At 52.5% G+C, this 26,650-nt stretch overlaps 2 protein-coding genes across 6 annotated transcripts in view; both read left to right on the top strand.

The window, feature by feature from the left end:
• The window catches only part of ABCC8 (ATP binding cassette subfamily C member 8), a 77,748-nt gene extending 64,661 nt beyond the window's left edge, over window positions 1-13,087 (top strand). For all 5 annotated transcript variants that reach the window (XM_047071321.1, XM_047071320.1, XM_047071319.1 and 2 more), the window contains exons 27-39: window positions 248-317; window positions 819-976; window positions 3,003-3,095; window positions 7,528-7,630; window positions 8,205-8,318; window positions 8,653-8,773; window positions 8,928-9,058; window positions 10,025-10,103; window positions 10,314-10,422; window positions 10,851-10,954; window positions 11,734-11,867; window positions 12,354-12,416; window positions 12,950-13,087. In XM_047071321.1, the coding sequence (XP_046927277.1) occupies window positions 248-317; window positions 819-976; window positions 3,003-3,095; window positions 7,528-7,630; window positions 8,205-8,318; window positions 8,653-8,773; window positions 8,928-9,058; window positions 10,025-10,103; window positions 10,314-10,422; window positions 10,851-10,954; window positions 11,734-11,867; window positions 12,354-12,416; window positions 12,950-13,087 (1,417 nt within the window). The remainder of the gene's footprint in view (window positions 1-247; window positions 318-818; window positions 977-3,002; window positions 3,096-7,527; window positions 7,631-8,204; window positions 8,319-8,652; window positions 8,774-8,927; window positions 9,059-10,024; window positions 10,104-10,313; window positions 10,423-10,850; window positions 10,955-11,733; window positions 11,868-12,353; window positions 12,417-12,949) is intronic.
• A 4,632-nt stretch (window positions 13,088-17,719) lies between these two features.
• KCNJ11 (potassium inwardly rectifying channel subfamily J member 11) lies at window positions 17,720-18,892 on the top strand. Its single transcript, XM_047072480.1, has one exon. It carries the CDS (start codon window positions 17,720-17,722, stop codon window positions 18,890-18,892), a length of 1,173 nt encoding a protein of 390 aa, XP_046928436.1.
• Window positions 18,893-26,650: the final 7,758 nt, after the last annotated feature.

Genomic DNA, 26,650 nt, shown 5'->3' with positions numbered 1-26,650 from the left:
GGCAATTGTCATACATGGGCTTGAGAGCCAGAGAGGTTAGTGAGGGGCCAGCACCCCTGTGGGCAGCTGCAGAAATTCTCAGGAATGCAGGCCAGATATCTACAGACTTGCAAAGGCAACCGCCCCTAGAAAACCAGACCCAGAGATGACTCCAGAGACACCAGAATGAAAGAAATCACTACCCTCATTCGATAAACAGGAAGAAAATCAATAAACGAATGAGTAACTTCTTCTGGTTGCCTCTTAGGTTTTTTGAGACCACGCCCCTTGGAAGCATCCTGAATAGATTTTCAGCTGACTGTAACACCATTGACCAGGTACACAGGACTGTGACCCATTTCCCCAGTTCAGAGAGAGGCCAGACCCCTAGGAGCTTTTCCTCTCTGGTGCTGGCTTCCCCAGATCTGGTGATCAGAGCCCTGTGGGAGGAAGCCAGGGGCCCCAATCTGATTATAATGCTGCCTCTGTGAGACGCTTCCCCTGTGAGATCTTCATGATAAGGCTGAGGGAAACCACATCCCTTTGGCTTCCATCCAATACCCTCTGGCTCACTTCAGTAAGGTTCCAGCATATTCTGAACAAAGGTGACTGATTCTGTGAAGAATATTCATTTCAATTCAGCTTGTGTTCTTTATTTGCCATCGTACTAGATGGTGAGGAAACAAAGTCCTGATTCCTGTTCTCAGGGGGCCTACAGTGTAGCTGGAGATATGAGACGTGTGCCTGTAATAATGTGAGAGAGAAAAACATGGCGGCAGGTAACGCACTGAAGAGAAACACCAAAACTAACCTCCCTCTCTCACCCTCCCCTCCATCAGCACATCCCATCCACGCTGGAGTGCCTGAGCCGCTCCACCCTGCTCTGTGTCTCAGCCGTGGCTGTCATCTCCTATGTCACGCCTGTGTTCCTCGTGGCCCTCTTGCCCCTGGCCGTGGTGTGCTACTTCATCCAGAAGTACTTCCGGGTGGCATCCAGGTGATGGCAGTCTTTGCCAGCCTCAGGGGAATGAGGGATGGGAGGTGCTTTGCAATAGGCAGTTTGGTACTCTTATTAGAGTAATCATCAAAAAGTAGTAGAGTCCTATCCCCCTGAAAAGGAAAATAGAAATGAAGGAAATAGATTCATCTCCCACTATCCTGATGTAACCATCTCTCAGCACATACACACACACACACACACACACACACATCGCCATTAATATTTCAAATATTGCCTTAAAAGATATGGTCAGAAATGGAATTGCTAGGTCAGGATGTATACACATGTTTATGCCCTTCATTCATTTTGCCAAAATGATTCTCAGGAGGGTTCTATGAGTCCAGTGACCAGGCTGATTGCTGATGCATGAAATCGGGGGGGCACCTGATGGGAGGGGTGTTATGGCAACCATACCTCCCAGCTCGCGGGGTCCAGAGCCTTGACTTGGAAGCCTTGACTTGAGGAAGCCTTTCACATTGATCGTATTCTCCCTCAGGAACCTTGGAGCCACACAGCCTTTTTTTCCTACTCAACATTTTCTAAGAAGATGCTCTAGAAGTTCTTTCTGGGAGTGATTCTGTTAAACTCTTAGGTTCAAATAATTTTACGAAAATTTTGAAAAACATCTCTGGACCAGTGTTTATCAAACTGCCAATTACAACCTGTCCGTGGGTCATGAAATCAATATCATAGATCACAGCCAGCATTTTTAAAAAATGAAACTGAACAGATAACTCTCAAACCATATGCACACAGTAGCAGTAAGTTTTGCTTCATAAAACCTTTGTTGGGGTCACATAGGGGTGTGTGTGTACATGTGCGTGTGTGTACGTGTGTGCGCGCACACGCGTGTTCACACACACACACTGACTTGTGACATAAAATGCATTTCTTACTGCAGGTTGTAGTCAAAAAGGTTAAGCACCTTTCCCAAGTGCACATAGTTGATTAGTAACTGGAGTCAAAATACTGATTATCAATAAAAACGATTAAATTTAGATACATTCTGACCACAATCACCTTGCCCATCAGAATCAAGATCTGTGTACTGGATGACCTAGAATCCCTTGGCACCCATGAGGAGCATGTTGGTATTCACAAGTCACAGTGGCTTTTTAAACACTGTACAAGCTGTTTTACAAAGTTCCTTTCTCCTGCCAGAGAAACCACCCTGTTCCCCTGGCATCCACTCTGCCTTGGGGACAGTCTGTCCAGGAAAGCTGCTTCCTGCATCCCAAGCTGGCCTCCCTGGCACTAATGTGCTTGAAAAGGTGCAGCGGTGAGGAGCAGGAGCGATTCTGTTGCCTTGGAAACCTCTGGCCTTTCCCCCTCAAGGAGCTTTTTATTTTATTTTATTTTTTTTTTAAAATTTTTTTTTCAACGTTTTTTATTTATTTTTGGGACAGAGAGAGACAGAGCATGAACGGGGGAGGGGCAGAGAGAGAGGGAGACACAGAATCGGAAACAGGCTCCAGGCTCCGAGCCGTCAGCCCAGAGCCTGACGCGGGGCTCAAACTCACGGACCGCGAGATCGTGACCTGGCTGAAGTCGGACGCTTAACCGACTGCGCCACCCAGGCGCCCCTCAAGGAGCTTTTTAGATACTGGCCTGTGTTGTGCCAAAACCTATTGTGGTTCCTGGGAAGGGATGGAAAGCTTTGAGTTAGGTCTTTCAGTCCCTTTCACGAGCCGTCTCAAGGTTCAAGTTGTTCACCTGTGAAAGGGAACCGACAGTGCCTGACCAGCCTCACCGCACGGAGAGTGAGGCTGTGCAGCGGGGCAGGGACCGTGCAAGGTGGATGATGCCCTGGATGACAGTAGCTGCACCGGCATGCTGTTCAAGCATTTTCCACAACAGCTTGCTGGGGTGGTACCGTTATCTTCCCTCTTTACAGGTGAGACACTGAGATCTGAAGAGGTGAAGCCATTTGCCCAAGCAGTGGTGGGGGGTAGAGCTAGGATTCAGGCCCAGGCTGAGCCGGGAGCCTGCCCTCTTAACCGTTCTGCTCCTCTCCCCTGCACAGGGACCTGCAGCAACTAGATGACACCACCCAGCTCCCCCTGCTGTCCCACTTCGCTGAAACTGTGGAAGGCCTCACCACCATCCGGGCCTTCAGGTACCAGATGTACCCCGAGGTGGGGGTGGGTGCGGGTGGGGCCAGGGCCGCAGGTCCTGCGATTTAGTTCTCAGGGCTTGGCTTAGGAAGGCCCAGGACACATGTCTCCCAAGCCCTCCTCAGGCCCCAAGGCCCAGATGACGTCCACCAGAGGGGTTAGGTCCAGTAGGCTCCACTGTATGATCCAGAGAGGAAAATCTCAGCCCTGCAGCCAAGTCCAGAGCCTCTGTGAACTAAGGCAGGGTATGAAAAGAAACAAGGCTGTGACATATCCTCGCATAGCAATGCTATTAAAGATTTTTACATCATGTGGGCCGGCCCTGAGGCCGTCTTTTTTTTTTTTTTTTTTTCAACATTTATTTATTTTTGGGACAGAGAGAGACAGAGCATGAACAGGGGAGGGTCAGAGAGAGAGGGAGACACAGAATCGGAAACAGGCTCCAGGCTCTGGGCCATCAGCCTAGAGCCCGACGCGGGGCTCGAACTCCCGGACCACGAGATCGTGACCTGGCTGAAGTCGGACGCTTAACCGACTGCGCCACCCAGGTGCCCCCTGAGGCCGTCTTTTGAGAACCTTCAGTGACTCAAACACTATGCCAAATACTTTACATGCCAATCTCATTCATTCTGCCCTGCAATCCAAGGCAGTTAGCATGATTATTCCCATTTCCCAGATAAGGATATTGAGGTTCAGAGATGTTATGTAACCACTCTGTGTGAGGTCCCGTGAAGCCCAGATTTGAACCTACTCATTCATTCCATAAACATTTACTGAGCTAAAATCCATGCCAGGCACTAAAAAGACAGAGATGAGTCAGATGAGTCCCTGCCCTGAAGGCATTTACAATCCAGGATTATCAATATAAACAATTAAATTTAGATGCATTTTGACCACCATTACCTTGCCCACAAGTATCAAGATCTGTATACTGGATGACCTAGAATTTCCTGGCACCCATGAGGAGTATGTTGGTATTCACAAATCACAATGGCTTTTTTTTAAATGTTTATTTATTTTTGAGAGAGAGAGAGAGAGAGCACAAGTGGTGGAGGGGTAGAGAGAGGGGGACTCAGAATCCGAAGCAGGCTCCAGGCTCTGAGCTGCCAGCACAGATCCCGATGCAGGGCTCGAACTCACGAACCGCGAGACTGTGACCTAAGCCGGAGTCAGATGCTTCACCAACTGAGCCACCCAGGCGCCCCCACAGTGGTTTTTTAAACACGGTACAGGCTATTTTACAAAGTTCAGACCAGGAGAAACCCATGTGGCAGGTACTCTGAAAGAAAGGGGAACACAGGCTGTGGGGACAGAGAAGGGAGGCAGTCATGGAAGGCTTCATAGAGGAGAAGTCATTGGAGCTAACATCAAAGGGTAGATAAAAGTTCACCAAGCTGGAGGAATTCCCCCCAAAACTTCAGTGCCCCTCCTCTACATCCCCAATCATGGTGTTGGGCTGGACAGGAGTGTCTGAGGCTGCCTGGGGAGGGGAGGGGGCTATTGCTCCCTGTTCCAGCCTCTGCCTGATGTATTAGGGCATCTCTCCTCCAGGCAGACAGGCCAAAGACCCCTAACTCAGAGAGTTGGACTCTGGTCTCTCAGCCTCACCTGGAGAGCGATTCCAGGTTATTTTTAGGATGGCACAGCTGTGCAGGGTGTGACAATAACCATGCAACACCAAGTCCCATGTCCAGGAGTAACCCTAGGGCTCAAGGACCAGCCAAGAGGATCAGAGTGGCTTGTATCTCCTCCCTCTAAGCCCCAAAGCCCTAGGAGACATGTCCAGGCCCCGGGTACAGCACTGCAGCCCCCCCTCACTCCCTGGGGCATCTGGGGCCAGTGACAGGTCATCTGCGGGGTCTTGTCTGAGTAAAGGAGAGCAAAGCAGAGCTCTGCCCTGGCCTTGGCTCTGCTTCCTGGACATCCTGTGCCCCTTTACAAGCCTGTGACGTCTTCCACAAAGAAGCCCCTTGAAACCTGGCGTGACTCTAAGGTCTCCTCTGAGCCCCCTTCCTGTCTCTAGCCTGCATCTCCCCAGTTCCCTTCACTTCCAAGGCCCTCAACACCCCTGGACCTGGCCTCTTCTCAGTCTTAGCAACGTTCCCCTTACACATGGTGTCCTGGAGGCCTTTGGGCTGGGCCAGGGGCAGATAGATTGTGGCTTTCCTCAAGAGGCCAGACCCCCTCAGTAGGATCTGAGTGGATCCAGCAACCAGCTTCAGACCCAGCCTACCCTCCGGCAGAGGAACTACTGCCCAGTGAAGCCCCCCACACCCTCCACTGACACAGTGGGTGAGTTTTACATTTGAATGAAGGGCTTTGTAGTCATCCCTGGATGTGGTCAATTCATTGGCTTTTGCCCAGCAGCCTGCCCTGTTGAGTGCTAACTAGCATTTATTGATTGTGCGCTCAGCACACACCAGGCACTGTGCTAAGTGCTGTGTGTGGATTATTGCATTTCATCCTCTCCAGAGCCCCAGGACATGGATTCGAGCAGCCACGTTCAACAGATGAGGCTGAGTAACCCACCTGAGGCCACACACGTGGTTGAGAGCCAGTGCCAGGCTTGGAACCCAGGCCTGTTGGACCTTCTGGTTTCTCTAGGAGAAAAAAGTTTGCTTTTTCCCCCAAAAAAGCTTCAAGAGTTCCCAGCCCCGGACTCAGTGTTGGGCTCAGACGTTGTTTCAGTCTAGGCAGGAACCATTACTGTCCCCGTTTTACTCATGAGGAAACTGAACCTCGGTCCTGACACCCAGCCAGTGGGTAAGAACGCTCAGAAGCCAACGTGGGTGTGCGTGGCCCCGAGCTGGACCTCCTTCCACATTCCTCACACCGCCACACACCTGTCCCACAAGCTGCATCTCCCACACACCCTCACGCACACCCACCCCTCAGGCTCTCCCGTCTCACATGCACACGCGCGCATGCACACACACAGACACCCTCGGTGTGCACTCAGTCACACCCTTCAGACGTGGGGTCGCACATTCGCCTCAGCCGCATCACCCACCCCCACACGGCCACCCGTGGCTGTGCAATCACACGCTCTCTCACACCTCAGAGACTCACTTTGCTCTCCTCAGACACACAGTTCAGGCACGGCCCCTCTACCCAGAAATAATCAAAGCAGAACAAATACCTTCCAGGAGTGAAAAACAAATGCCCAGTAAGACTTGTTTTGAGTCCCTCTGAGTCTCCTCAGTTGTTTCCTTGAAACCAGTGCTAAGACGGCTTCCATTCCTTCCTTGGCTCATCATTAAACAAGTGCTCTGCTCGCTCCTCTGGGCCTGGCCAGGCCAGCCAAGTGTGAGGGGGCGGTCAAGAAGAGTGAGACCAGGAGTCCAGGCTGGTCAGAGAGAAGAAGCAGGTCTATTTGAAGTAACGCAAGGAGAAATTGATGAGGGTGCAAAGGCAGGGAAGAAGCCTCCAGAGTTCCTTGTACAGAGAGATCCCATTTACCTTAGAGGGTCAGGGAAGGTTCCATGCACTCATTCAACAAGTATTTATTGACAGTGACAGGTGCTGGGGATGCGCTGGTGAACAAAACAGCCATGGGCTCCAGTCTCATGGAGTTTAGTCTCATGAGGGAGATAAGCGACTAGAGAAATGAATATATGAGCAAAGATTATGAAACAAACAGGCTGCAGAGATGGAGAACAATAGGTCAGGAAAGGCCACCCAGAGGAGGTGCCACTTAAGGTAAAGCCTGAATGCTGAGAGGAGTCAGCTTTGTGAAGAGCAGAGGAGAAAGCATTCTGGGCAGAGGGAAGAGCATGTACAAAGGCCCTGGGGTGGGGAAGACCTCGGCATTATCACAAAACCAAAAAAGGAAAAGTAATAAGTTACCTTTATTGTAATTTCTGTGGCTGCAATGCAGTGAGCAAGGGAATTTGTGGCATGGAAGGATGCTAGGTTGGCAGGAGCCAGCTCAAACAGGCTCCTGGCAAGGAGGTGGTTCTTTAGCCTCAAAGCCATTGATATTCTAAGCAGGGGAGAGATGGGACACAATGTATAATTTACAAGGATGATGCTGGCTGCTGTGTACAGAGTAGCCTGTGGGGAAACAGCAGGCAGACCTATGGGGAAACAAGCAGGGAGAGGGGCAGGCAGAGGCAAGGGCGATTTTGGAGGTAGAAATAAGACATCTTGTGGAGGGATTGGATGTGAATCCAGGCAATTCCTTCATTTCTGGCCTGAACATCTGAATGGGCAGAGGTGCCCTTTACTGTAAAGGGGATGCCCTGGAGAGAACAGGTTTTGGGGTGAGAACAGGAGTTCGAAGGAGGGAGGAGGTAGCAAGGAGCTGGGAGGGCAGTCCAGAGAGGAATGGCATACATAAGGTCAGATATGACATGTCTCCCGGCTGCTTCTCTGTAAGTGAGGAGAGGCCTGGGGGCCATGTGGACCCTCAGACCCTCCTCATCCTCCCTCCAGGTATGAGGCTAGGTTCCAGCAGAAGCTCCTTGAATACACAGACTCCAACAACATTGCCTCCCTCTTCCTCACCGCTGCCAACAGATGGCTAGAAGTCCGCATGGCAAGTGCCACCCCCCTCCCACCCCGGGCCCCGCGAAAGGGGCTTCTGATAGGGCGGTGGAGCCAGAGCAAGGACCAAACATGGACCAGAGGGCAGGAAAAGAGGATGGAATACCAGCTTGTGTGTGCATACAGGGTGGGCACCGAGCCCTCCTGCTTCTCCCAGCCCCGGCAGCCCTCCTGGTGTCTGACCGGAGCCTCTTCTTCCCCGTCACTGCCTGGGGGCTTGTGTACCTGGGGTGTGTGCCAGTAGCCAGAACAGTTGTGTGTTGAACTGTGATGAGTGTGTGTCTGAAGTGGCTCATATGACCTGTGTGGGCCAGCTGGTGGGCGTGCGTGTCCAGGCATGTGCAGATGGGTAGGGGGAGCAGCGTAAGCTGTGTGCACACGTTGTCTCCTGGGGCTCCAGCCTTCAAGGCCTCCTGGGTGTCTGATGACGTGCAGGTGTGTAGCTGGGCTGGGGTAGAGTCTCTGGTGAGCCGCCCTCTGCCCTGAAGGGAGTGAGGTGGGTGGGGGGACACTGTGGCTGTGGCTTCAACCCCTGAGGGCCCAGGCCGGCTCCCCTCCCTCCACAGGAGTACATTGGTGCATGTGTGGTCCTCATCGCAGCCGTGACCTCCATCTCCAACTCCCTGCACAGGGACCTCTCTGCTGGCCTGGTGGGCCTGGGCCTTACCTATGCCCTAATGGTGAGTGGCAGCAGACTAGGGCAGGGGAGGGCTCAGATACCAGCAGTTGGGGAATCTCAGGCACCTTCCCCAACTCAGACACCCTTCAGGCCTTACCCCAAGCTACCGTGAGTCCAATGCAGGACGGACAATGTGGGCAGGAGGGCTAACCCAGGACTGGGGCCCCAGACAGGTGGTGGGTAAGGATCCACATTCATTATAACCCTCCGGTGCCTCCAGGGAGGGCCCACCCTGAACAGTCAGCAGAAGGCATTGAGGACCTTTGGCCCCTCAGCTGTAAGACGAGGCATCCCGGTGGCCAGGGTTGCACCGAGTGACCACTGACTCCCCACAGGTCTCCAACTACCTCAACTGGATGGTGAGGAACCTAGCAGACATGGAGATCCAGCTGGGAGCTGTGAAACGCATCCACGGGCTTCTGAAAACCGAAGCGGAGAGCTACGAGGGACTGCTAGGTGAGGGGCCAGAGGAGAGGGCATGCCAGGGGAGAGGCCCGGAGGAGGGGCATGTCCGGCTTGAGGCGGCCACAAGCGAGGCCGGGGTAGGCTGGCCCTCCTGGATACCAGCTGCGGCTCCCATGTGCTGCCTGACCCCCGGCCTGGCCCTCAGCACCCTCGCTGATCCCGAAGAACTGGCCAGACCAAGGGAAGATCCAGATCCAGAACCTGAGTGTGCGCTATGACAGCTCCCTGAAGCCAGTGCTGAAGCACGTCAACGCCCTCATCTCCCCAGGACAGAAGGTCAGTGGGCTGGCAGGACATAGGGCTGGACGGCCTCACAGAGTCACCTCATGGCCCCCCGGGGCCTTCCAGGGCTCACACCCAGTCAGACGCCCCAGTCTCCAGCCTGGGCTCCTCACACCGACAAGGCTCAGGCCACCTTTCCCCCACCCCCTCTTCCTTCTCCTTCTGCTGCCCTCACTCACCCACTAAGGAGATGGACACTCCAGACTCCCCTGGCTTAAAGGGCTTTTGTCAGAGCCCCCCTGCAAATGGTCGGGGGCTCTACCAGGGCACTGCCCCCTGAGAGCAGGTCATAGGGGCAGAGAGGGAGGCTGCACTTGTCCTGGGGAGGGAGCCCCTGCCTGGCCCTCTGACCCAACTCTCTGATTCCCTCCTCGCTCCCCCTCTGCTCTGACGCTGACCCTCTCCTTCTGTCTCTTTGTCTCTGTCTCTCTGTCTTTGGCTGTGACTGTCCATCTCATTATCTAGGACCTTTAGGTGTTCCTCTGTCCCTGCCTCTGGCTCCTCCCATCTGTCCCTGCCTCTCGCATCCTTCTCTGTCACCATCTCTGTCTTTGTACTCATCCCTTATTGTCATTTCTGTGGGTACCCATGGGCCAGGAAGCAAGTGGGTCAGAGATGACTGCAGTTTAAGGTGGGGCACCCAGATACATCCCTGCACACCACACTCAGACGCCCCATGCCCTCCTACCATACCCGTGCACACAGAGTATGTACGAGCGCCCCCGGCATTTCCCCTGCAGCCGCATACCAGGCACAGCAAGACCTACGCCCAAGCCCAGCAAAATGGTCCCTGTGGGAGGCCCCTCTAGACCCCTCTAGACTGCAGGAAGCAAGCCCAAACTTCGGCCCGGGCCCGGCCAAAAAAGAAACTGGCCAGAAAGCCAGGACAAAAGAGATGCTGTGACCTCCAATGCCTGGGTACCCCACAGCTACTCACAGTGTACCTGCCCCTCTCTCCAGATTGGGATCTGTGGCCGCACAGGCAGCGGGAAGTCCTCCTTCTCTCTTGCCTTCTTCCGCATGGTGGACATGTTCGAAGGTGAGTTGTAAGACAGGCACCCCATGTGTACCCACAGCCGCCAGATGGGACCTCAGTCCTGGTGTGTGGTCAGATGTCATAGGAGGCCCAGCAATCACTGCCCCCCCCCCCACATCCTCCATGGGACCCATATCCCAGGCTGATCCTGCCCCCAGCACCGCCAGCTCCCTCACTCCCTGGTGCCCCACCTGAGACACTGTCCCCACACAGGGCGTATCATCATCGACGGCATCGACATCGCCAAACTGCCGCTGCACACCCTGCGCTCACGCCTCTCGATCATCCTGCAGGACCCCGTCCTCTTCAGTGGCACCATCCGGTGAGCCCCACCACTCCACCAAGCCCACCCCGGGCCCAGGCCCCGCACCTCGGATCTGGAGCATAGAAAGGAGGGGGGGTGGGTAAGGCCAGGAGCGCCTGGCTGGCTACCCATCATCCTGGGCAGGAAGCCCTGCTCAGGCTCTGGGCACTATGGGCTGACCTGGTCCCTCACAGTTTTACCCCCGTGCCGTTCTTTTTCCCCGTTAGGCCTAGGCAGGCACTGGAGGGGGTAGCCTAACCATCAGGCTGGGAATACTTTCCTCCACCCACTCACCAGCTGGCTGCCTGCCCCCTGCCAGCCAGGCCCCCGAGGCGATCGGTTCTGGCTCCCTGTTCCCTTCACCAGCCTCGCTCTCTGCCAGTCCCCAGGGACGGAGCCAGGCCCCTGCTCCCTTCCCTAAGGGGACTTTCTGTGTCACCCTCCAGATTTAACCTGGACCCGGAGAAGAAGTGCTCTGACAGCACGCTGTGGGAGGCCCTGGAGATAGCCCAGCTGAAGCTGGTGGTGAAGGCGCTGCCGGGAGGCCTGGGTAACTATTCATGCTGGAGCAGCCGGAGGCACGCAAGGACGTCTGGATGGGCTAGGAGGCAAAACTCACACCCATGTTTTTGGTTTGCCCAGAGTTTAGTTTAGAAACCGTTTAGTTTTACCTTTTACCTTATGGGAGCTCAGAGAGGTCAAGTGAGTTGTCCCAGGCCACACGACTGGTCACTTCAGGGGCTAGCTCCTCCCGCAGGGCCCAGGGGGGACAGCTGTGAGACACAGCTTGCAAGTTCATCATATCATGGCAGTGCATTCAGCCCTGCCCGCCCCATCCACCTGCTTGCCCAGTTCTGCCCCAAGGAAGGAGAGGACAGACTGGGAAATCACAGGTACAGGTCACTCTTCAAGGCTGCAGGGAAGACCCTGCCCCCACCCCAGATGTCAGCAGAGCCTCGGTGTATTCGCTACAACCCCTGGGGCAGTGGGGGCTGGCCAAGCCTTGGCTTCAGAGAATCACCCCACCAATGCCCACACACATGCGGCACATACACACTCAGTGCACAAGCCCCCTCCTGGAACTGCCTGGGGCCACAGCAGTGCAAACCTGCAGAGGGCGCTCTTCTCTTTGAAAATCCACACAGAGAGCATCTGTGTCGTTGGATAAGGCGCAGCAACCCTGGGCACACCTGTCCTCATGACATATGCCTGCACACCTGCCCCGGACATACATTTTCCAACATTCCCCAAGCCGTGCCATCTACTAAACTCCCAATGCGAGATTAACTCAGCCCTGCTCCTCCCCCCCTCACCCGGGGCTGTTTTCAGATGCCATCATCACTGAAGGTGGGGAGAATTTCAGCCAGGGTCAGAGGCAACTGTTCTGCCTGGCTCGGGCCTTCGTGCGAAAGACCAGCATCTTCATCATGGACGAAGCCACGGCTTCCATTGACATGGCCACGGTCAGTCCTGAGCACATAAATGGGGTGGGGTCTTGGAGACAGTTTTCATGGGGTGTTAGGGTGAAATTTGCAAGAAGTGGTCCTGAAGCTCAAGTTGTCTTTAACATCAAGGGCCATTTGTGGCAGAAAAGGCAGAGGACTGGGGGACCCTGATTCTACCCAGTCTTAGGACATGTTTATAGTGTCCGTACACACAAGCTGCACACACACCCACAGAGACCTCACACTCATCACCCGCCACACAGCACAGCCAGACATACAGCACACATACGTGCACAGAGCTGACTGAGCCCCCAACAGGTTGAGTCCAGCTCCTGAATGCTAGAACTTGGTTGGTCTTGGGAGACAAGGACCAGACAGAGAGAGTGGTGGGCTACTGGGATCACATGGGAGCTGGACCATAAACCCGGGCCCCACATCCCCAAAGCCAGGCCAGACCCCATCCACTAGGCAGATGAGCCAACAGCTGTCGCTCCCACCTGGCAGGAAAACATCCTCCAGAAGGTGGTGATGACGGCCTTCGCAGACCGCACTGTGGTCACCATCGCGGTAAGGGGCCCCTTGTTGGGGTTTTGGGAAACACCCAGAGAGAAGACTGGCCTCTTGAGGCTGCCATCAGAGGACAGCCACTGGGCTCACCCCCGGGCCTGGTAATCAAGAGAGGACCCTGGAGTAATGCAGAGCAAAGAGTCTGGAGGGCTTGTGGGGAAACCGCATTGTAGGATGTGGAGTGTGGGAGGATTTGCACCTGCACTTCTTCAGATCCTCTCTCTTTCTCCAGGTTCCAAGGCCCTGTGAGCTAGGCTAGGGTTACTGCTCCATAGGAAGTGGAGGTTGGGGTGTGGGGCAATCCTGAGTCTTGAAGCCTAGAGGTGAGGGCAGAGCTGAGATTTGGTAAGGGAAGGGGGGTATCATTAGTGGACAGAGGGCTTGGAGTCACAGCCACCCCAGGAAAAGGCAGTGGCCACAGAGATGGGACATTCCATCCACAGGCCTCCTCCTCCAAACTGCAGGAGGGATACCCCCAGCTGCCCCTTCTTTGCCCCCCCCCACCCTGACCGGCCCCCTCCTGCCCCACCCAGCACCGTGTGCACACCATCCTGAGCGCAGACTTGGTGATTGTCCTGAAACGTGGCGCCATCCTTGAGTTCGACGAGCCAGAGAAGCTGCTCAGCCGGAAGGACAGCGTCTTCGCCTCGTTTGTCCGTGCAGACAAGTGACCTGCTGGAGCCCGAGTGCTGCCCCGTACCCCGCCCTGCCCCTGCCTCCTGCCTGGGCTTTCTCACTGTACAATCACTTGTAAATAAAGAGATTGGTTATTTCCTACCGGAGGCCTTGAGTCTGATGGGCAGGAACCAGGAGTCTGGACCAGCCTGGGGTCCAGTGGAGCCAGCCTGCCTGGCATCAGGCAGACCTGAAGCTGTGTTAGTGTAGGCAAAAGTGTATTTCCTTATCTGTGAAAAGAAGGTTGTATTAGTCTGCTCAGGTTGCCATAACAAAATAGCAGACTAGGAGACTTAAACAGCAGAGTTTTTTCTGACAGTTCTGGAGCCTGGAAGTCCAAGATCAAGGTGTCATAAGTTTTCTTTCTCCTGAGGACTTAGTTACCTCTGCACAGGTCCTATATCCAAATACTGTCACACTGGGGGGCTTCAACATATGAATTTAGGGCATTAACAAATGGATTTAGGGGGTGGGACACAATTCAGTCCATAACAACAGTTATAGCATTTTTGTGATTATCTCATCAGACTAAGTGGTCCCCTTCTTTCTCACTTTATTTCTTGGATTAAAATTGTGGGGTACCCTGAATTGGTACTATTTCCAATACAGATGACAGGAATCCAACTCAAAGTGGCTTAACCAAAAACTGGAATGTATTGCCCTAAATGACGGAGAAGGCCAGGAAGTGCACTACTTCAAGCATGGCTGGATCCACGTGTTTGACATCAGGGATGTGTCTCCATTTCTGGGTTCCATCTTCCTCTCCCTCCCTGATGACAAATGGCCACTAGCACCTCCAGCATAGACCCTATCCCTCTGAAGGAGTAATGCTTTTTCCCAATAGTTCCAGCAAAAATCTTGGGAGCAAATCTCAATGGACAACTTAGGTCATACCCCCACCTCCACCCAAACACTGTGGCCCGAGGGCTAGGATACACTGACTGGCTATGCTTGGATCACATGACCCCATCTGTGTCCCCCATATAGAGGCATTCAGAATGGGAGAAGGGTGGTCCTTCAGAGGGAATCACAGTGCATATACCACACAAGTCGGCCAGGTGTTGGCCAGAGATGCTGAGGCCCAGACACTGGGGAGACCAAAACAACAGATATCCTTTGCTTCTATCAGCATCATGAAACAGGAGTACATACCTGCCCTCAGTCAAGAAATGGCAGGTCCTCATTTACATATCATATTATTATCATTTACATGTTGCCTTCAGTACTGTCTATACCAGGCTCTGGGTGTAGACCCAGGATTCTTGGGCCTGTGTCCCTCTTGGTTGCAAGGGCGTCAGAGCAATGTAAGGAAAACCCACCAGTCCCTGGAAAGAGGCCCAATACAGACCTTTTGGATATTCCAGGAGCCAGAGGGGATCAGGAAGTGAGAGCTCTGTAAGGCTTAGCAGACTGCCTAGGGGAAGCAAGATTTGAGTTGGGCGTGAGAGGGGTGGGACTTGGACGGGCAGAGTTAGAGGAAACGACCCATAGGGCAGGGGGAGGGAGCATAATATCAGGGAGCCTTAAATGCCAGGAAAAAGAGTCTGGAATAAGCCTATGAACACAAGGGAAGTAGAGAAGGGTTTTGAGTGAAAAAGGAACCTGACAAGTGTAGTATTTGGAGGAGATGTGTATGAGGAGGTGCAGGGTGGAGCAGGGCAAGAGTCTGAGCTCTTTGGGTAAGCAGCTCACCTTCCTGGAAAGGGTGGAGCAGATAATAGCTGAGGCCTTAGGGCCATACTATGAAGCAGGGCTTTGCCTTTCTAGCTCTAGGATGTCTCTGGGGGCCTAGCAGCTCCCTCTACTGAAGGGCCTCCCAAGAGCAGAGCCTGAGGAGGGAGATTTCCATCCCTGGCCTCACCTTGCACCCACCACACCCCAAGGGATTGAAGGGAGGTAGCAGGGGTGGGGTAAGGCCCACACTGGAGTCTCGCAGGATGCCCAAGGCCATTCTGGCCCAAACCCCTCCATAGTATCCTTGATGGTCTGCCAACTTTGACTTGGATACTCCAAAGACATGGGTCATCTCTGGTTATTAGAACTGACTTTTCCATATGTGACATCACAGCCTGCCCCTGTTCCACTCAGTGTCTATACTGGTTCTATACTTTAGACCACACAGAACTACTATCATTGAACCCCTGGAGTTTCTGCAATAGTGCCCAAACTCCCTAGGAGGTGCTCCATGGCTCCTTTTCTGGTGGCTGAGTGGCTGGTTTCCTGTGTAACCCTGTCTCATTGAGCTCCCCACTCTGATCATCCTGTTCTCCCCTTCCCACCCTAAGCACTGCATCTCTGTTAATATAGCCCAAGCTCACACTTACCCTGAGTAGCAGTGTTCACTCTGCCTGCAGGTGAGTATGAGAGAAAAAGGAAAACTCATTATGAAAATTACAATCTGCCCCACTGTTGCCCATATCCCCACTGTCCCCATCTTTCCATCCCTGCCTCAAGCCCCCACTCCAACAAATGGACACACATGGGTCAGGGTTCCATAAAGATCTGAGCCCCAGAGAGGGGACAGGGCCATTACTGTCCCCAACAGACCTGGAAGGCTTTCTGTCCCAGCTGAGAACTGGGGTTCCCCACGTGAAGCCCAAGCCACAGGGCAATCCGAAGCTGATGCCTGCAGTAGAAGCACCACTCGTGTTCAGGTCAAGAGCTTGAATCCCCCAGTTCCCAAACCAGCCCGAATACAGCCCCTCAGACCCAGGTTCCTCCCACTACCTAAGGTATAAGAAACAAGGCTGCAGGTGTAAGCAGGTGTAAAGCAAGTGTTGATAGCTCAAACTCTCTTTAAAATACAGGGGTTTAGTGGGGTGTCTGGGTGGCTCAGCCAGTTAAGCATCCGACTCTTGATTTCAGCTCAGGTCATGATCTCACAGTTGGTGAAATTGAGCCCCATGTAGGGCTCTGCGCTGACAGCATGGAGCCTGCTTGAAGTTCTCTCTCTTCCTCTTTCTCTGCCCCTTCCCTGCTTGCACGCCCTCTCAAAATAAATAAATAAGCATTAAAAAATACAGGGGTGTAGTTGTGGGATAATTAAGAAGAGGCAACCACCCAGGCTTCTGGGCTGCAGCACCCAGCATCCCCTGAAGTGGAGGTGAAACTGCGCTCCTACACCTACTAGTAAGGTGCATTATTTTCTGGGGAGGGAGTCCGTGGCTTTCATCGAATTCTCAAAGGATCCATGACTTAGAAAAGATTAAGAGCATCCCCAAAGAGAAGAAGCAGTCAGTAGAGAAATCCTCCGGCCACCTAATATCTCCCGGTCACCAGGCTGGTGACGCAGCCCCTCAGTGCCTTCTTTCCCTGGGAATCCGCAAAGCCCAATCCTGCAGGAGGGGTGGGTATTGGCCCAACTAAGAATGGGAAAATTGGAAGAGGAAAGTCAAGGTGTTTAGGGGCTGCAGTCCTCAGACTGAAAGGCGGGTCGCGACTCCCCTCTGTGTCCCCGCTTGGTCAGGAAGAATCTCTTTTGATCCATCTGATTGGGCAAACCCCCAAAACTAGACTGTGAATCTGGAACAGGAAGGCGGGGCGTGGCGGGGGTGTGAACGGCGAGGGGCGGGGCTTGATCCTGTGCCCGCCCCTCCTCCAGCTCAGGAATAGGTCGGGCTCCCCCTGGCGGCCCCGGGTCCCCACTCCACTCCTCCGGCTCCCCAGCCCTCAATCTTCTGCCCCCACCTAGCACAGGTCGGTCTCAGTGGACCAACAGACACACGGACAGACGGACGAGAGGACCACCCGCTGGGACGCCTGGGCGGCCGGAGGGGCGGAGAGGCGACGGCTGCGGCTTGAGGAGCAGGAGCAGGTGCTGCGGCGACGAGCGGGCGGGGCAGGACGGAGCAGAGCGCCGGGCGGGGGCGCGGCGCGGGCTTGCGTGGGGCCGGAGGGGAGCGGAGAGGCCGCGACTCTGAGTGAGCTGTGACAGGTTGCGCTGGGGGCGAGGGGATCTGGAGTGGAGTCCAGTGGGGTTAGTGACTCCGGAGGGCGCGGGATCCCAAGGAGACGGAAAGGACAAGCGCTTGGAGGGAGATCCCGAACAGCCGCGAGGGGGGGGTAGGGGGGGGTGGGGAGGGCAACGGAAGGTGAGGTAGAAAGGGGAGCATACGTGGAGGCCGGACTGGGGGTCGTCAGAATATGAAACTGGAGCTTCGAAGGGGGCCGGGAGCAGAAATGGGTAAGGCAAGAGAAACGGTGGGGGTTGTGTGAGGTCTGGTGAGTTGGTAAGATCCGGAGGTGTTAAGTTCCAAGATAGAGGAGGTGGGTTGAGAAGGAAGGCTGGGTGAGGAGAAGGAGTCTTAGGGGGAGCCCAGGGTGGTCAGCGGTGGAAGAGAGTTGAGCTGAGATCCAGGACAAGGTGGGGAACAGGCCGGGTAGGGGGCTCACTAGGCAATGGGCAGGGGGCGCTGAGGTGTGAGGCTGGTTTAAAGAAGCAGGGTTGCCAGGTGGAAGTGAGGATGAGTCTGGTTGGGGAGGCATCTCAGAAGTGACACCAGCACAGACTAAGGGTGGTCCCCAGGTGGAAGGGTGCCCAGGGAGGAAACCCCACACAGTGAGGCCTAAGACTTGGTCAGGAGGGTGCCCTCCATGGGGGAAGCCTCTCCCTGGTGGTTGCTGGAGCCATGCTGTCCCGGAAAGGCATCATCCCTGAGGAGTATGTACTGACTCGGCTAGCAGAGGACCCCGCGGAGCCCCGGTACCGCGCCCGGGAGCGGAGGGCCCGCTTCGTGTCCAAGAACGGCAATTGCAACGTAGCCCACAAGAACATCAGGGAGCAGGGCCGATTCCTGCAGGACGTATTCACCACACTGGTGGACCTCAAGTGGCCACACACGCTGCTCATCTTTACCATGTCCTTCCTGTGCAGCTGGCTGCTCTTTGCCATGGTCTGGTGGCTCATCGCCTTCGCTCACGGTGACCTAGCCCCTGGCGAGGGCACTGCCGTGCCCTGTGTCACCAGCATCCACTCTTTTTCGTCTGCCTTCCTTTTCTCCATTGAGGTCCAGGTGACCATTGGTTTCGGTGGGCGCATGGTGACTGAGGAGTGCCCGCTGGCCATCTTGATCCTCATTGTGCAGAACATCGTGGGGCTCATGATCAATGCCATCATGCTGGGCTGCATCTTCATGAAGACTGCCCAGGCCCACCGGCGGGCCGAGACCCTCATCTTCAGCAAGCATGCTGTCATCGCTGTGCGCCATGGCCGTCTCTGCTTCATGCTGCGCGTGGGTGACCTCCGCAAAAGCATGATCATCAGCGCCACCATCCACATGCAGGTGGTGCGCAAGACCACCAGCCCCGAGGGTGAAGTGGTGCCCCTCCACCAGGTGGACATCCCCATGGAGAACGGTGTGGGTGGCAACAGCATCTTCCTGGTGGCTCCTCTCATCATCTACCATGTCATCGATGCCAACAGTCCACTCTACGACCTGGCGCCCAGTGACCTGCATCACCATCAAGACCTCGAGATCATTGTCATTCTCGAAGGCGTGGTGGAAACCACAGGCATCACCACCCAGGCCCGCACCTCCTACCTGGCTGACGAGATCCTCTGGGGCCAGCGCTTTGTACCCATTGTGGCGGAAGAGGACGGCCGCTACTCCGTGGACTACTCCAAATTCGGCAACACCATCAAAGTGCCGACACCACTCTGCACCGCTCGCCAGCTTGATGAGGACCGCACCCTGCTGGACGCCGTGACCCTCGCCTCGGCCCGCGGCCCTCTGCGCAAGCGCAGTGTGGCTGTGGCCAAGGCCAAACCCAAATTTAGCATCTCTCCGGATTCCCTGTCCTGAGCCATGGTCCCTTGGGCCCCCACACTGCATGTGTGCACAGAGGCAGTGTAGTATGGTATGTAGAGTGGACACGGTATGGGCCCCTTGGCCGGGCCAGGATCTGGTGTGAGGCTGGGCCCTCTTCAGCTCAGCCTCCCCTCCTGCTGTTAGCCCGTGGCGTTACAAGGCACTTGTCACTACGCTATTTCTGGCCTCAACAGGAGACTGTACTGGGTTATTTTTGTCTCTGCTCCTCCCAGTCCCAGCTCAGGACCGGCTCACCCCCCACCCTCTCCCTCCTCCCCAGACTGGGGAAGCTGTGGGAAGTGTTGGACCCTCAAGTTGGGTCTCTGTACTGTCGTGCATCCCCATGATCAATTGACCACAAGCTGGACAGATGGCTGGGGAAGAACAGTCCCCAGGTTGGCAACCTGCTGCTGTTTCTGTGACCCCAAGAGATGACTGGCCACTCTTGTTCCCTGAAAAAGTGGTGGCTTAATGGGTGGGCCCTGCCAGCTGGAGAGGGCAGTCAATGAAGGAGCACATTCCAGCTGGAGGATTGGAGGTGTGGAACCTGCACAGACGGGGAAAGGCTGAGGCTGACAGGGCTCCCCTCCCCGGGGCAGACTCAGGCAGGGAGGAAATGGTGTGAGGACACTCAGCTATGCCGAGCTCTGCTCAGGCTCAGGAAAGAGGAGATGGGCTCCTGCGCCCTCGCCCTTTGCCCTGACACCAAGGCTTCAATGGTGAGGGGCTGCGGTTCCTGCCCACCCCCATTCTGCCCCTGCCCTGGGAGGCTGAGGTGGGCTGGGGCAGACAGTGGCATGCTAAGCAGAAAGAGGCTGAAGAGAGGGGGTCCTGGGCCCACCATACAGATTGAGCTCTGGTCCTGGCTCCCCACGGGTGGCTATCGCTCACTCTGTCTGTCCAGAGGGTGGCCGTGGAGGGTCTTTGGATTGGAAAAGGAGATGTTGGAAAGCTCAGGATGGTGGCAGTGAGCAAGGTTGCTGAGGCAAAGAGGCCCTTGGTCCTCATGGGCTTGACCCCAAGTGGCACTCTTGAAGCAGTGCTGCGTATACTTGCCCAGGATTCTGCCTTCTCTGTTGTCAACACAACTTCCCTACACTCTGGGCTGCTCTTGCGGGGGAGGGAGAGGCATGCTGCTGGACAGGGAGGGCAGGGGCTGGCAGCTGCCAGCCCACATTCCAAAGGTGCCACAGATCCTAGCCAGGAGGCCAGGCAAAGGACTTGGGGCTGACCCTTGTCACCCAGTTCGGAGAGACTTTTACCTTTCTGCCTCAGGTAGTCCAGCCCTGCCAGCCTGTCTGACCATCTCAATCTCGGAGCACCTACCAGGCTTATAGCCCTGGGCCCTGCGTCCACTTCCAGCAATATGCTGGAAGGCTGGATGGTCAGGGCAAGAGGTGGGGACGTCATATGCATTAGTGTACAGGCACCTCGGAGATAATCGAGGGTTCGGTTCCAGACCACCACAATAAAGCAAATATTGCGATAAAGAGTCAAATACATTTTTTGGTTTCCTAGTGCATATAAAAGTTAAGTTTACACTGTACTGTAGTCTGTTAAGTGTGCAATAGCATTATGTCTAAAAAAACAATGTACATACCTTGATTAAAAAATATTTTACGGCTGAAAAGTACTAACCGTCATCTGAGCTTTCAGGGAGTCGTAACCTTTTTGCTAGAGGGTGTTGCCTTGATGTTGATGGCTGCTGACTGATCGGGGCGGTGGTTGCTGGAGGTTGGGGTGGCTGTGGCAATTTGAAAAGACAACAGTGAAGTATGCCGCACTGATTGACTCTTCCCTTTAGGAACGATTTCTCTGTAGCATGCGATGCTGTGTGATAGCATTTCACCCACAGAACTTCTTTCATAATTCAGAGTCAGCCCTCTTAAACTCAGTCGCTGCTCTATCAGCTAAGTTTACGTAATACTGTAAATCCTTTGTTGTCATTTCAACAACCCTCACAGCATCTTCACCAGGAGTAAATTCGATTTCAAGAAATCGCTTTCTTCATTCAGCCCTAAGAAGCAAATCCTCATCCATGCAAGTTTTATCGTGCGATTATAGTCATTCAGTCCCATCTTTGGGACTTCTAATTTGAATTCTCTTGCTAATTCCATAACATCTCCAGTAACTTCCTCCACTGAAGTCTTAAACCTTCTATTTGTGAAAAATGCAATATCTGCAAAACTCAATAAAGCAAAGCATAATAAAATGAGGTATGCCTGTAGTAATTGGAGTGTAAGCTCTTAAGCCAACTTGGGTTCCAATCCTGGCTCTGGCTCTAAGGCCTGGAGCAAGTAACTCAACCTCTCTGTGCCTCAGTTGCCTTATCTATAAAGTGGGACTGCTAATAGTACATACCTCATAGAATTGTTATGGGAGTGAGTGAAAGATACATGTAAAAGGCTTCAGTGCCTCATCCATAACAAGGGCTCAATAAATGTTAACTGTTTTATGCTGTAAATTAGCTCTGATGAGACAACTGACCACACAAATGTTAAGGGAGAAATTATACTTCCCCTCGGTGGTGAGGTTCTCTGCCTGGTCTTACTTTTACACAGACAGGGGCTACGGCAGACCCTATTACCTGGTCTTTTTGTCTCACCTCACCCCCTGCAGTCCATCTGCCAGGCAGCCCTCAGAGTGGTCCCAGTCAAACGGTTGCAGTCATTTCCTCCCATGTCAAGTACTTTCATTAATCCTCCATCACCTTCTGGGGCCAGGCTAGACCCTGTAGCCAGCCATTTCTGCTTTCCAACCTTGCAGTTTACTGTTCTCTTGCCAGGACCTTGTGCAGCCACCCATCCCCCGGCAGCCTCACTATTCCCTCCTTGCACATAACATTGACCTTCCTACCTCTGAGCTTTGCTTCTGTTATTCCCTTTGCCTGGAATGCCTAGGCCTCATCTCTGCCTGTTGAAATCCATAAAAGTATCTCATGTCACTGTGGTCAAGGCCAAATGATGCCTCCTTGAAGCCTTCCCTGATTCTTCTGAAAAGAGATAGTCCCTTCCCTTCCTCTGTGTTTGTGGGCAACCCAAACTTTTCCCTGTGTTTGTGGCAAACCCAAGTTTGTGGTTTCTTAAGATCAGGGACTATATCTGATTCAGCACTGTGGCTGGAACTAAGTGCTGAATGAACGAATAAATGAATGATGAATAGTGTATAGAACAAGCCAGCATCACTGTTGCAGTTTGAAGCCTGCTGTGAGCTTTAACTGGATCAGTGAGAGTTTGTCCCAGGCTACTCCAGAGGTAGGGTTGAGGAGCCAGGAAGCTGTCACTGATGGTCCAAGCTCTAAGCTGCCTGCTGCCTGCACCCACACAGAACCCCAACATTGGTCTGGTTTGTGGTTTAGAAGGGATGAAAACCTACTCAGAGTCAGCCCAGAGTTCTGGGGACAGTGCCTGGCTCCTGGGACTCAGCTTAGCTGTCCTTAAGGCCAGGAGAGGGGCCAGACTCATTAATGAGAAGCTGCTCAGAAGGACCGTTCTTGGAGCCCCATCCAAAGTAACCTTCCTCCACCCCCTCCACCTTAAAGGGCTGGTGACAGAATGGGCAGAGCTGGGGGCTTAGCGCCACCTGCTGGCCACATAGAAGACCTACTTGATTAGAAAATCTGGGCCACTGGCCTGAAGCTTTCCCCTCTAAGAGAGACCCCTAGCCTTAAAGCTTAGCTCAGGGAAGAGCTGGAAAGTTCCAGGCATGGAGGAAGCTGCTGGACCAATACTTCCTTGACACCTCTTCTTTAAGGCACAGGCCTAAACTGAACAAGGAAACTCCCCTGAGCTCCACTCTTCCCAGCAGCAACTTCCCAGGTGAATTTGTTTCTGATATTCTGCTTCCAAGACAGCAGGGGGCATCACATGAGAGCAGACAGAGCAACCCAAGCTAGTTCACACCCATGTGCAGGACTGGCTCTTCTCCAGGCTCCCCAGAAAGGGGAGGAAAGTATCTCGTGTCACTGGGATCCAGGATTGAGGGAGGCAATGTTCTCTTCTGAGTCTGCAGATGAGGACACAGGATCAGAGGTAGAGTTAACTTACTAAGATCTTGTATTTGGTAAGTAGCACGCCCAAGATTCAGACTGAGCTCCATTCCCCCTGCTGCACAGTCCCAGTGACCTGGTGGGCTGCCTTGCTCGAAGTGTCAGATCCACCGCAGGGGACAGATGTCTCTGGACCAAACACAAGAGGAAAAGTGCAACTCAGAAAGCCCCTAGGGTCTCCCCCCACCCCACCAAGGTCCTGGGATTGAAACTGATGGCTGGCTCAGCTATGGTTAAATGACAGCCAGGATCATGTCCAAAACACCAAAGGAGCCAGAGAGACCTCACTGACACTTCCTCTTGCCCTCCATCTTCTCCCTTCTTGCAAGAGGACTGGGGTCCCTACCTTCCAGGCTACCTTCCCCCCAGTCAGTCAGGTGGCCATGCAAACTGATGGGGGCACATCTGCCATTCATGTCAGTCCCCACCTCACACCAGATGGTGTGATAGGTGCCCTAGACTTCAGTCCTTAGCTCAACAGGGAGGGAAGCTAAGCCACCCTTTTCCTGTAATGAAATGGAACCGCTAGTCTGAAAAAACTAGCCCACTAGCCATACTGGAAATCTTCCCAGGCCTGATGCTTATGAATTTGGCATCTCCAGCCAGTAACCACAAGGCCCACATGTTACTCATGAAGGTGGACCTCTGGTCCTTCTGCTGGAGAGGACTCACCTAGCTTCTGCAGGACCCACTTATTCTCCCCAGGCGGCAATCTGAGTCCTAAACTTGAGATCCTCCCCAACATCCTTCCCTAGGGAGCTTGTGGTAAGGAGTAGAGTAGGTCAGGCTTCCCACAGCTCTCTGGGTTCACTTCTGAGGTCTCCCCAGTTTCAGGTATCAGATACCCTATGTTGTATGAAGACGTGCAGATGACTTTGGGGAAGAAGACATGAATTCTGCATGTCAAATCATGTTGACCCCAGATCAGGGCAGGTTTAAAGCCCAATAGATCTGTTCCAGCTTGGAAGGAGCTGAGAAAAGACACAGAAATAGGATAATGGGGCTAACATCAGATTTGGGTTCCAGAGAGTGGATATGTTGCATTAGATCTAGATTATTAGCATCCTCTCTGCCATGTCCACCTGCCTGGGGCATTATGTACCTTCATGGAGAGGGAAGAAGGTGCTACCTACACCCTCCCCTATCTCCGCTCTGGGAAGACCCCGCTCTGAAGTGACATGAAAGGTAGGCCATCTAGACTGACCAGACTGGGTATAAGGAATGCGAACTTATGCCTTTTCCTTGGCTTTGGGTCTTTCCAGGCACTGATGCCAACAGTGGAATGGGTGATACAAAGTACATATGCAACTTACTTCCTTCACTGGGAGAAACAAAGGTGTACAGGAGTATGGGTCAACAGTGCCCATAGCCTTCTTCAGCTCACGTTAGTCACATTGCCTCTACTTCATGACAGTGTATGGTTCTTTGCAGCACAATATGTCCCAAACTCCTCCTCCCCAGACCATCAGCACTCAAGGTGAGGCAAACCACACCAGGTAGCACTTTACTTCATTTGATCAATTCGTTATTCACCTAATGCCATCATTATTGGGGAAGGAAGTTACTCCAGAGAATAGTAAATGCAATACAGTTCTGGCTGAGACTTTCATTCTTTTTTGTTAAATTTCTAGTGTGTCTTGATTTCCCATCCATCTTGGAAGTCAAGGAATGAAAACCATCCCATAGTTCTGCCTCCCTTCGTGACTCTTCAGGGCTCTGAAGGTGTAACCAGTATACTCATTTCTGAGTTTAGTAGCTCCTTAATGCCTTTTCTTTTTTCTACATCATAGATTCCCTTACAATCAGTAATATCCATTCAACAATCCCCCACATTTTATATCTAATTTTTTATCTTCCTATAAAAGATCCCATTTGTCATTTTCCCACTAATTTTATTTTTTCCTTATATTACTTTATTACTCTATTGCAATATCTACAAAATTATAATTTCTTTTACAAAACTGAAAAAACCTCAACTGCCTTACTACTATTCCCAAAGGGTGTCATTGTTTTTGAATCACGTCTCTTTTGATGATGGTAAACACTTTTGGACTACTTCATTTGCTCCACAGTTCCAACCGTTGCCCTGTTCTTCCTTCCAGATCTCCATTTTATGAGATTCATTAGCTCCTCTAATGATGTATCCTTGAAATAGGCACCAACTACACTGATGCCGCAATCCCCAGTGCCGCCACTAGAGGGACTCTAAATCACCCTCAGGTGGGAACTCTGCTATGGGGATTCCATTCTAGCCTTCTCTCTTAGCCAAGAGCTTTCCATGTCAGTTATGCCCATGCACTGACTGTGCCCCGCCTGAGTGACCTAAGAACTGTTTTCAGGGTCATTATTTCAACCTTCAATAGAGATGTAAACAGGGCTTCTCTGCCCCACAAAGATCCTGAAATACAACCTCACATCCCTGATAACTACATTCAGAACCACCATTGTACCTTACCCATGACTAACACCTGGCATAAGACCCTCCACACTCCTTTCAACTTCTGTCCTGAATGAGGTGCCCACACACAGATCCATTTGGGAATAGCATCAGTCACTTTGGTTCAGTTACAGAAACTAAGGCAATGGTCAAGCACACTAACCAACAGGTCCTCCCCTAAGAATAGACAAGAACTACCCCCAATGTTTATAGCAGCACTCTCAACAATAGCCAAATTGTGGAAAAAGCCTAAATGTCCATCAACTGATGAATGGATAAAGAAATTGTGGGTTATGTACACAATGGAGTACTACGTGGCAATGAGAAATAATGAAATAAGGCCCTTTGTAGCAACGTGGATGGAACTCGAGAGTGTTATACTAAGTGAAAAAAGCCATACAGAGAAAGACAGACACCATGTTTTCATTCTTATGTGGATCCTGAGAAACTTAACAGAAACATGGGGGAGGGGAAGGAAAAAAAAAGAAAAAAAAAAGAGGTTAGAGTGGGAGAGAGAGCGAAAGCATAAGAGACTCTTAAAAACTGAGAACAAACTGAGGGTTGATGGGGGGTGGGAGGAAGGGGGGGGTAGGTGATGGGCATTGAAGAGGGCGTCTTTTGGGATGGGCACTGGGTGTTGTATGGAAACTAATCTGACAATAAATTTCATAAAAAAAAAAAAAGAATAGACAAGAACCGTACAGACTAAGCCTCTCCTCTAAACCTAATGTTCCAGCTCATCTTTCACAGCCCAACCCCACCCTGGATCTTCGTTGGTAGTAGGACACATTGATTAAAAACCCGAGCTCTACCCTTTACTAGCCATGAGACCCTAGACAAGTCACTTGTCTCCTCTCAAAGAAAAATTTAGAGATATTAAATTAAAAATGCAGTTCAATAGATTTATTCTTATATTAACATGTACAGGTCAATCTCATTGAACTAAGAAGCAGAATTTGAAATGGATACAGCCCACAGTCCAGAAACACTAAATGTTACTTTTTTTTTATCGGAGTATAATTGACATACAGCATTATATGAGTTTCAGGTGTATGACATGATTCAACAGTTGTATATGTTGCAAAACGATCACCACAATATGTCTAATTAACACCTGTCACTATACATAGTTACAAAAATATTTTTTCTTAAAAGTTTTTCTAAATTTTTTTTTAATATATGAAATTTATTGTCAAATTGGTTTTTCTAAATTTTTAAGATTTACTCTTAGTAACTTCCAAATATGCATTACAGTATTATTAACTAA

The sequence above is a fragment of the Lynx rufus genome, unplaced genomic scaffold, assembly GCF_022079265.1.
Source record: "Lynx rufus isolate CCGP_SWC_20201006 ecotype Redwood Valley unplaced genomic scaffold, mLynRuf1.p SCAF_9, whole genome shotgun sequence".
Taxonomy (NCBI): Eukaryota; Metazoa; Chordata; class Mammalia; order Carnivora; family Felidae; genus Lynx; species Lynx rufus.
The sequence above is the reverse complement of the archived record's forward strand: the minus strand, read 5'-3'. Positions and strand labels throughout refer to the sequence as shown.

Coding starts and splice junctions, on each gene's coding strand:
- KCNJ11 (XM_047072480.1), top strand. CDS start 17,720: ATGCTGTCCCGGAAAGGCATCATCCCTGAGGAGTATGTACTGACTCGG.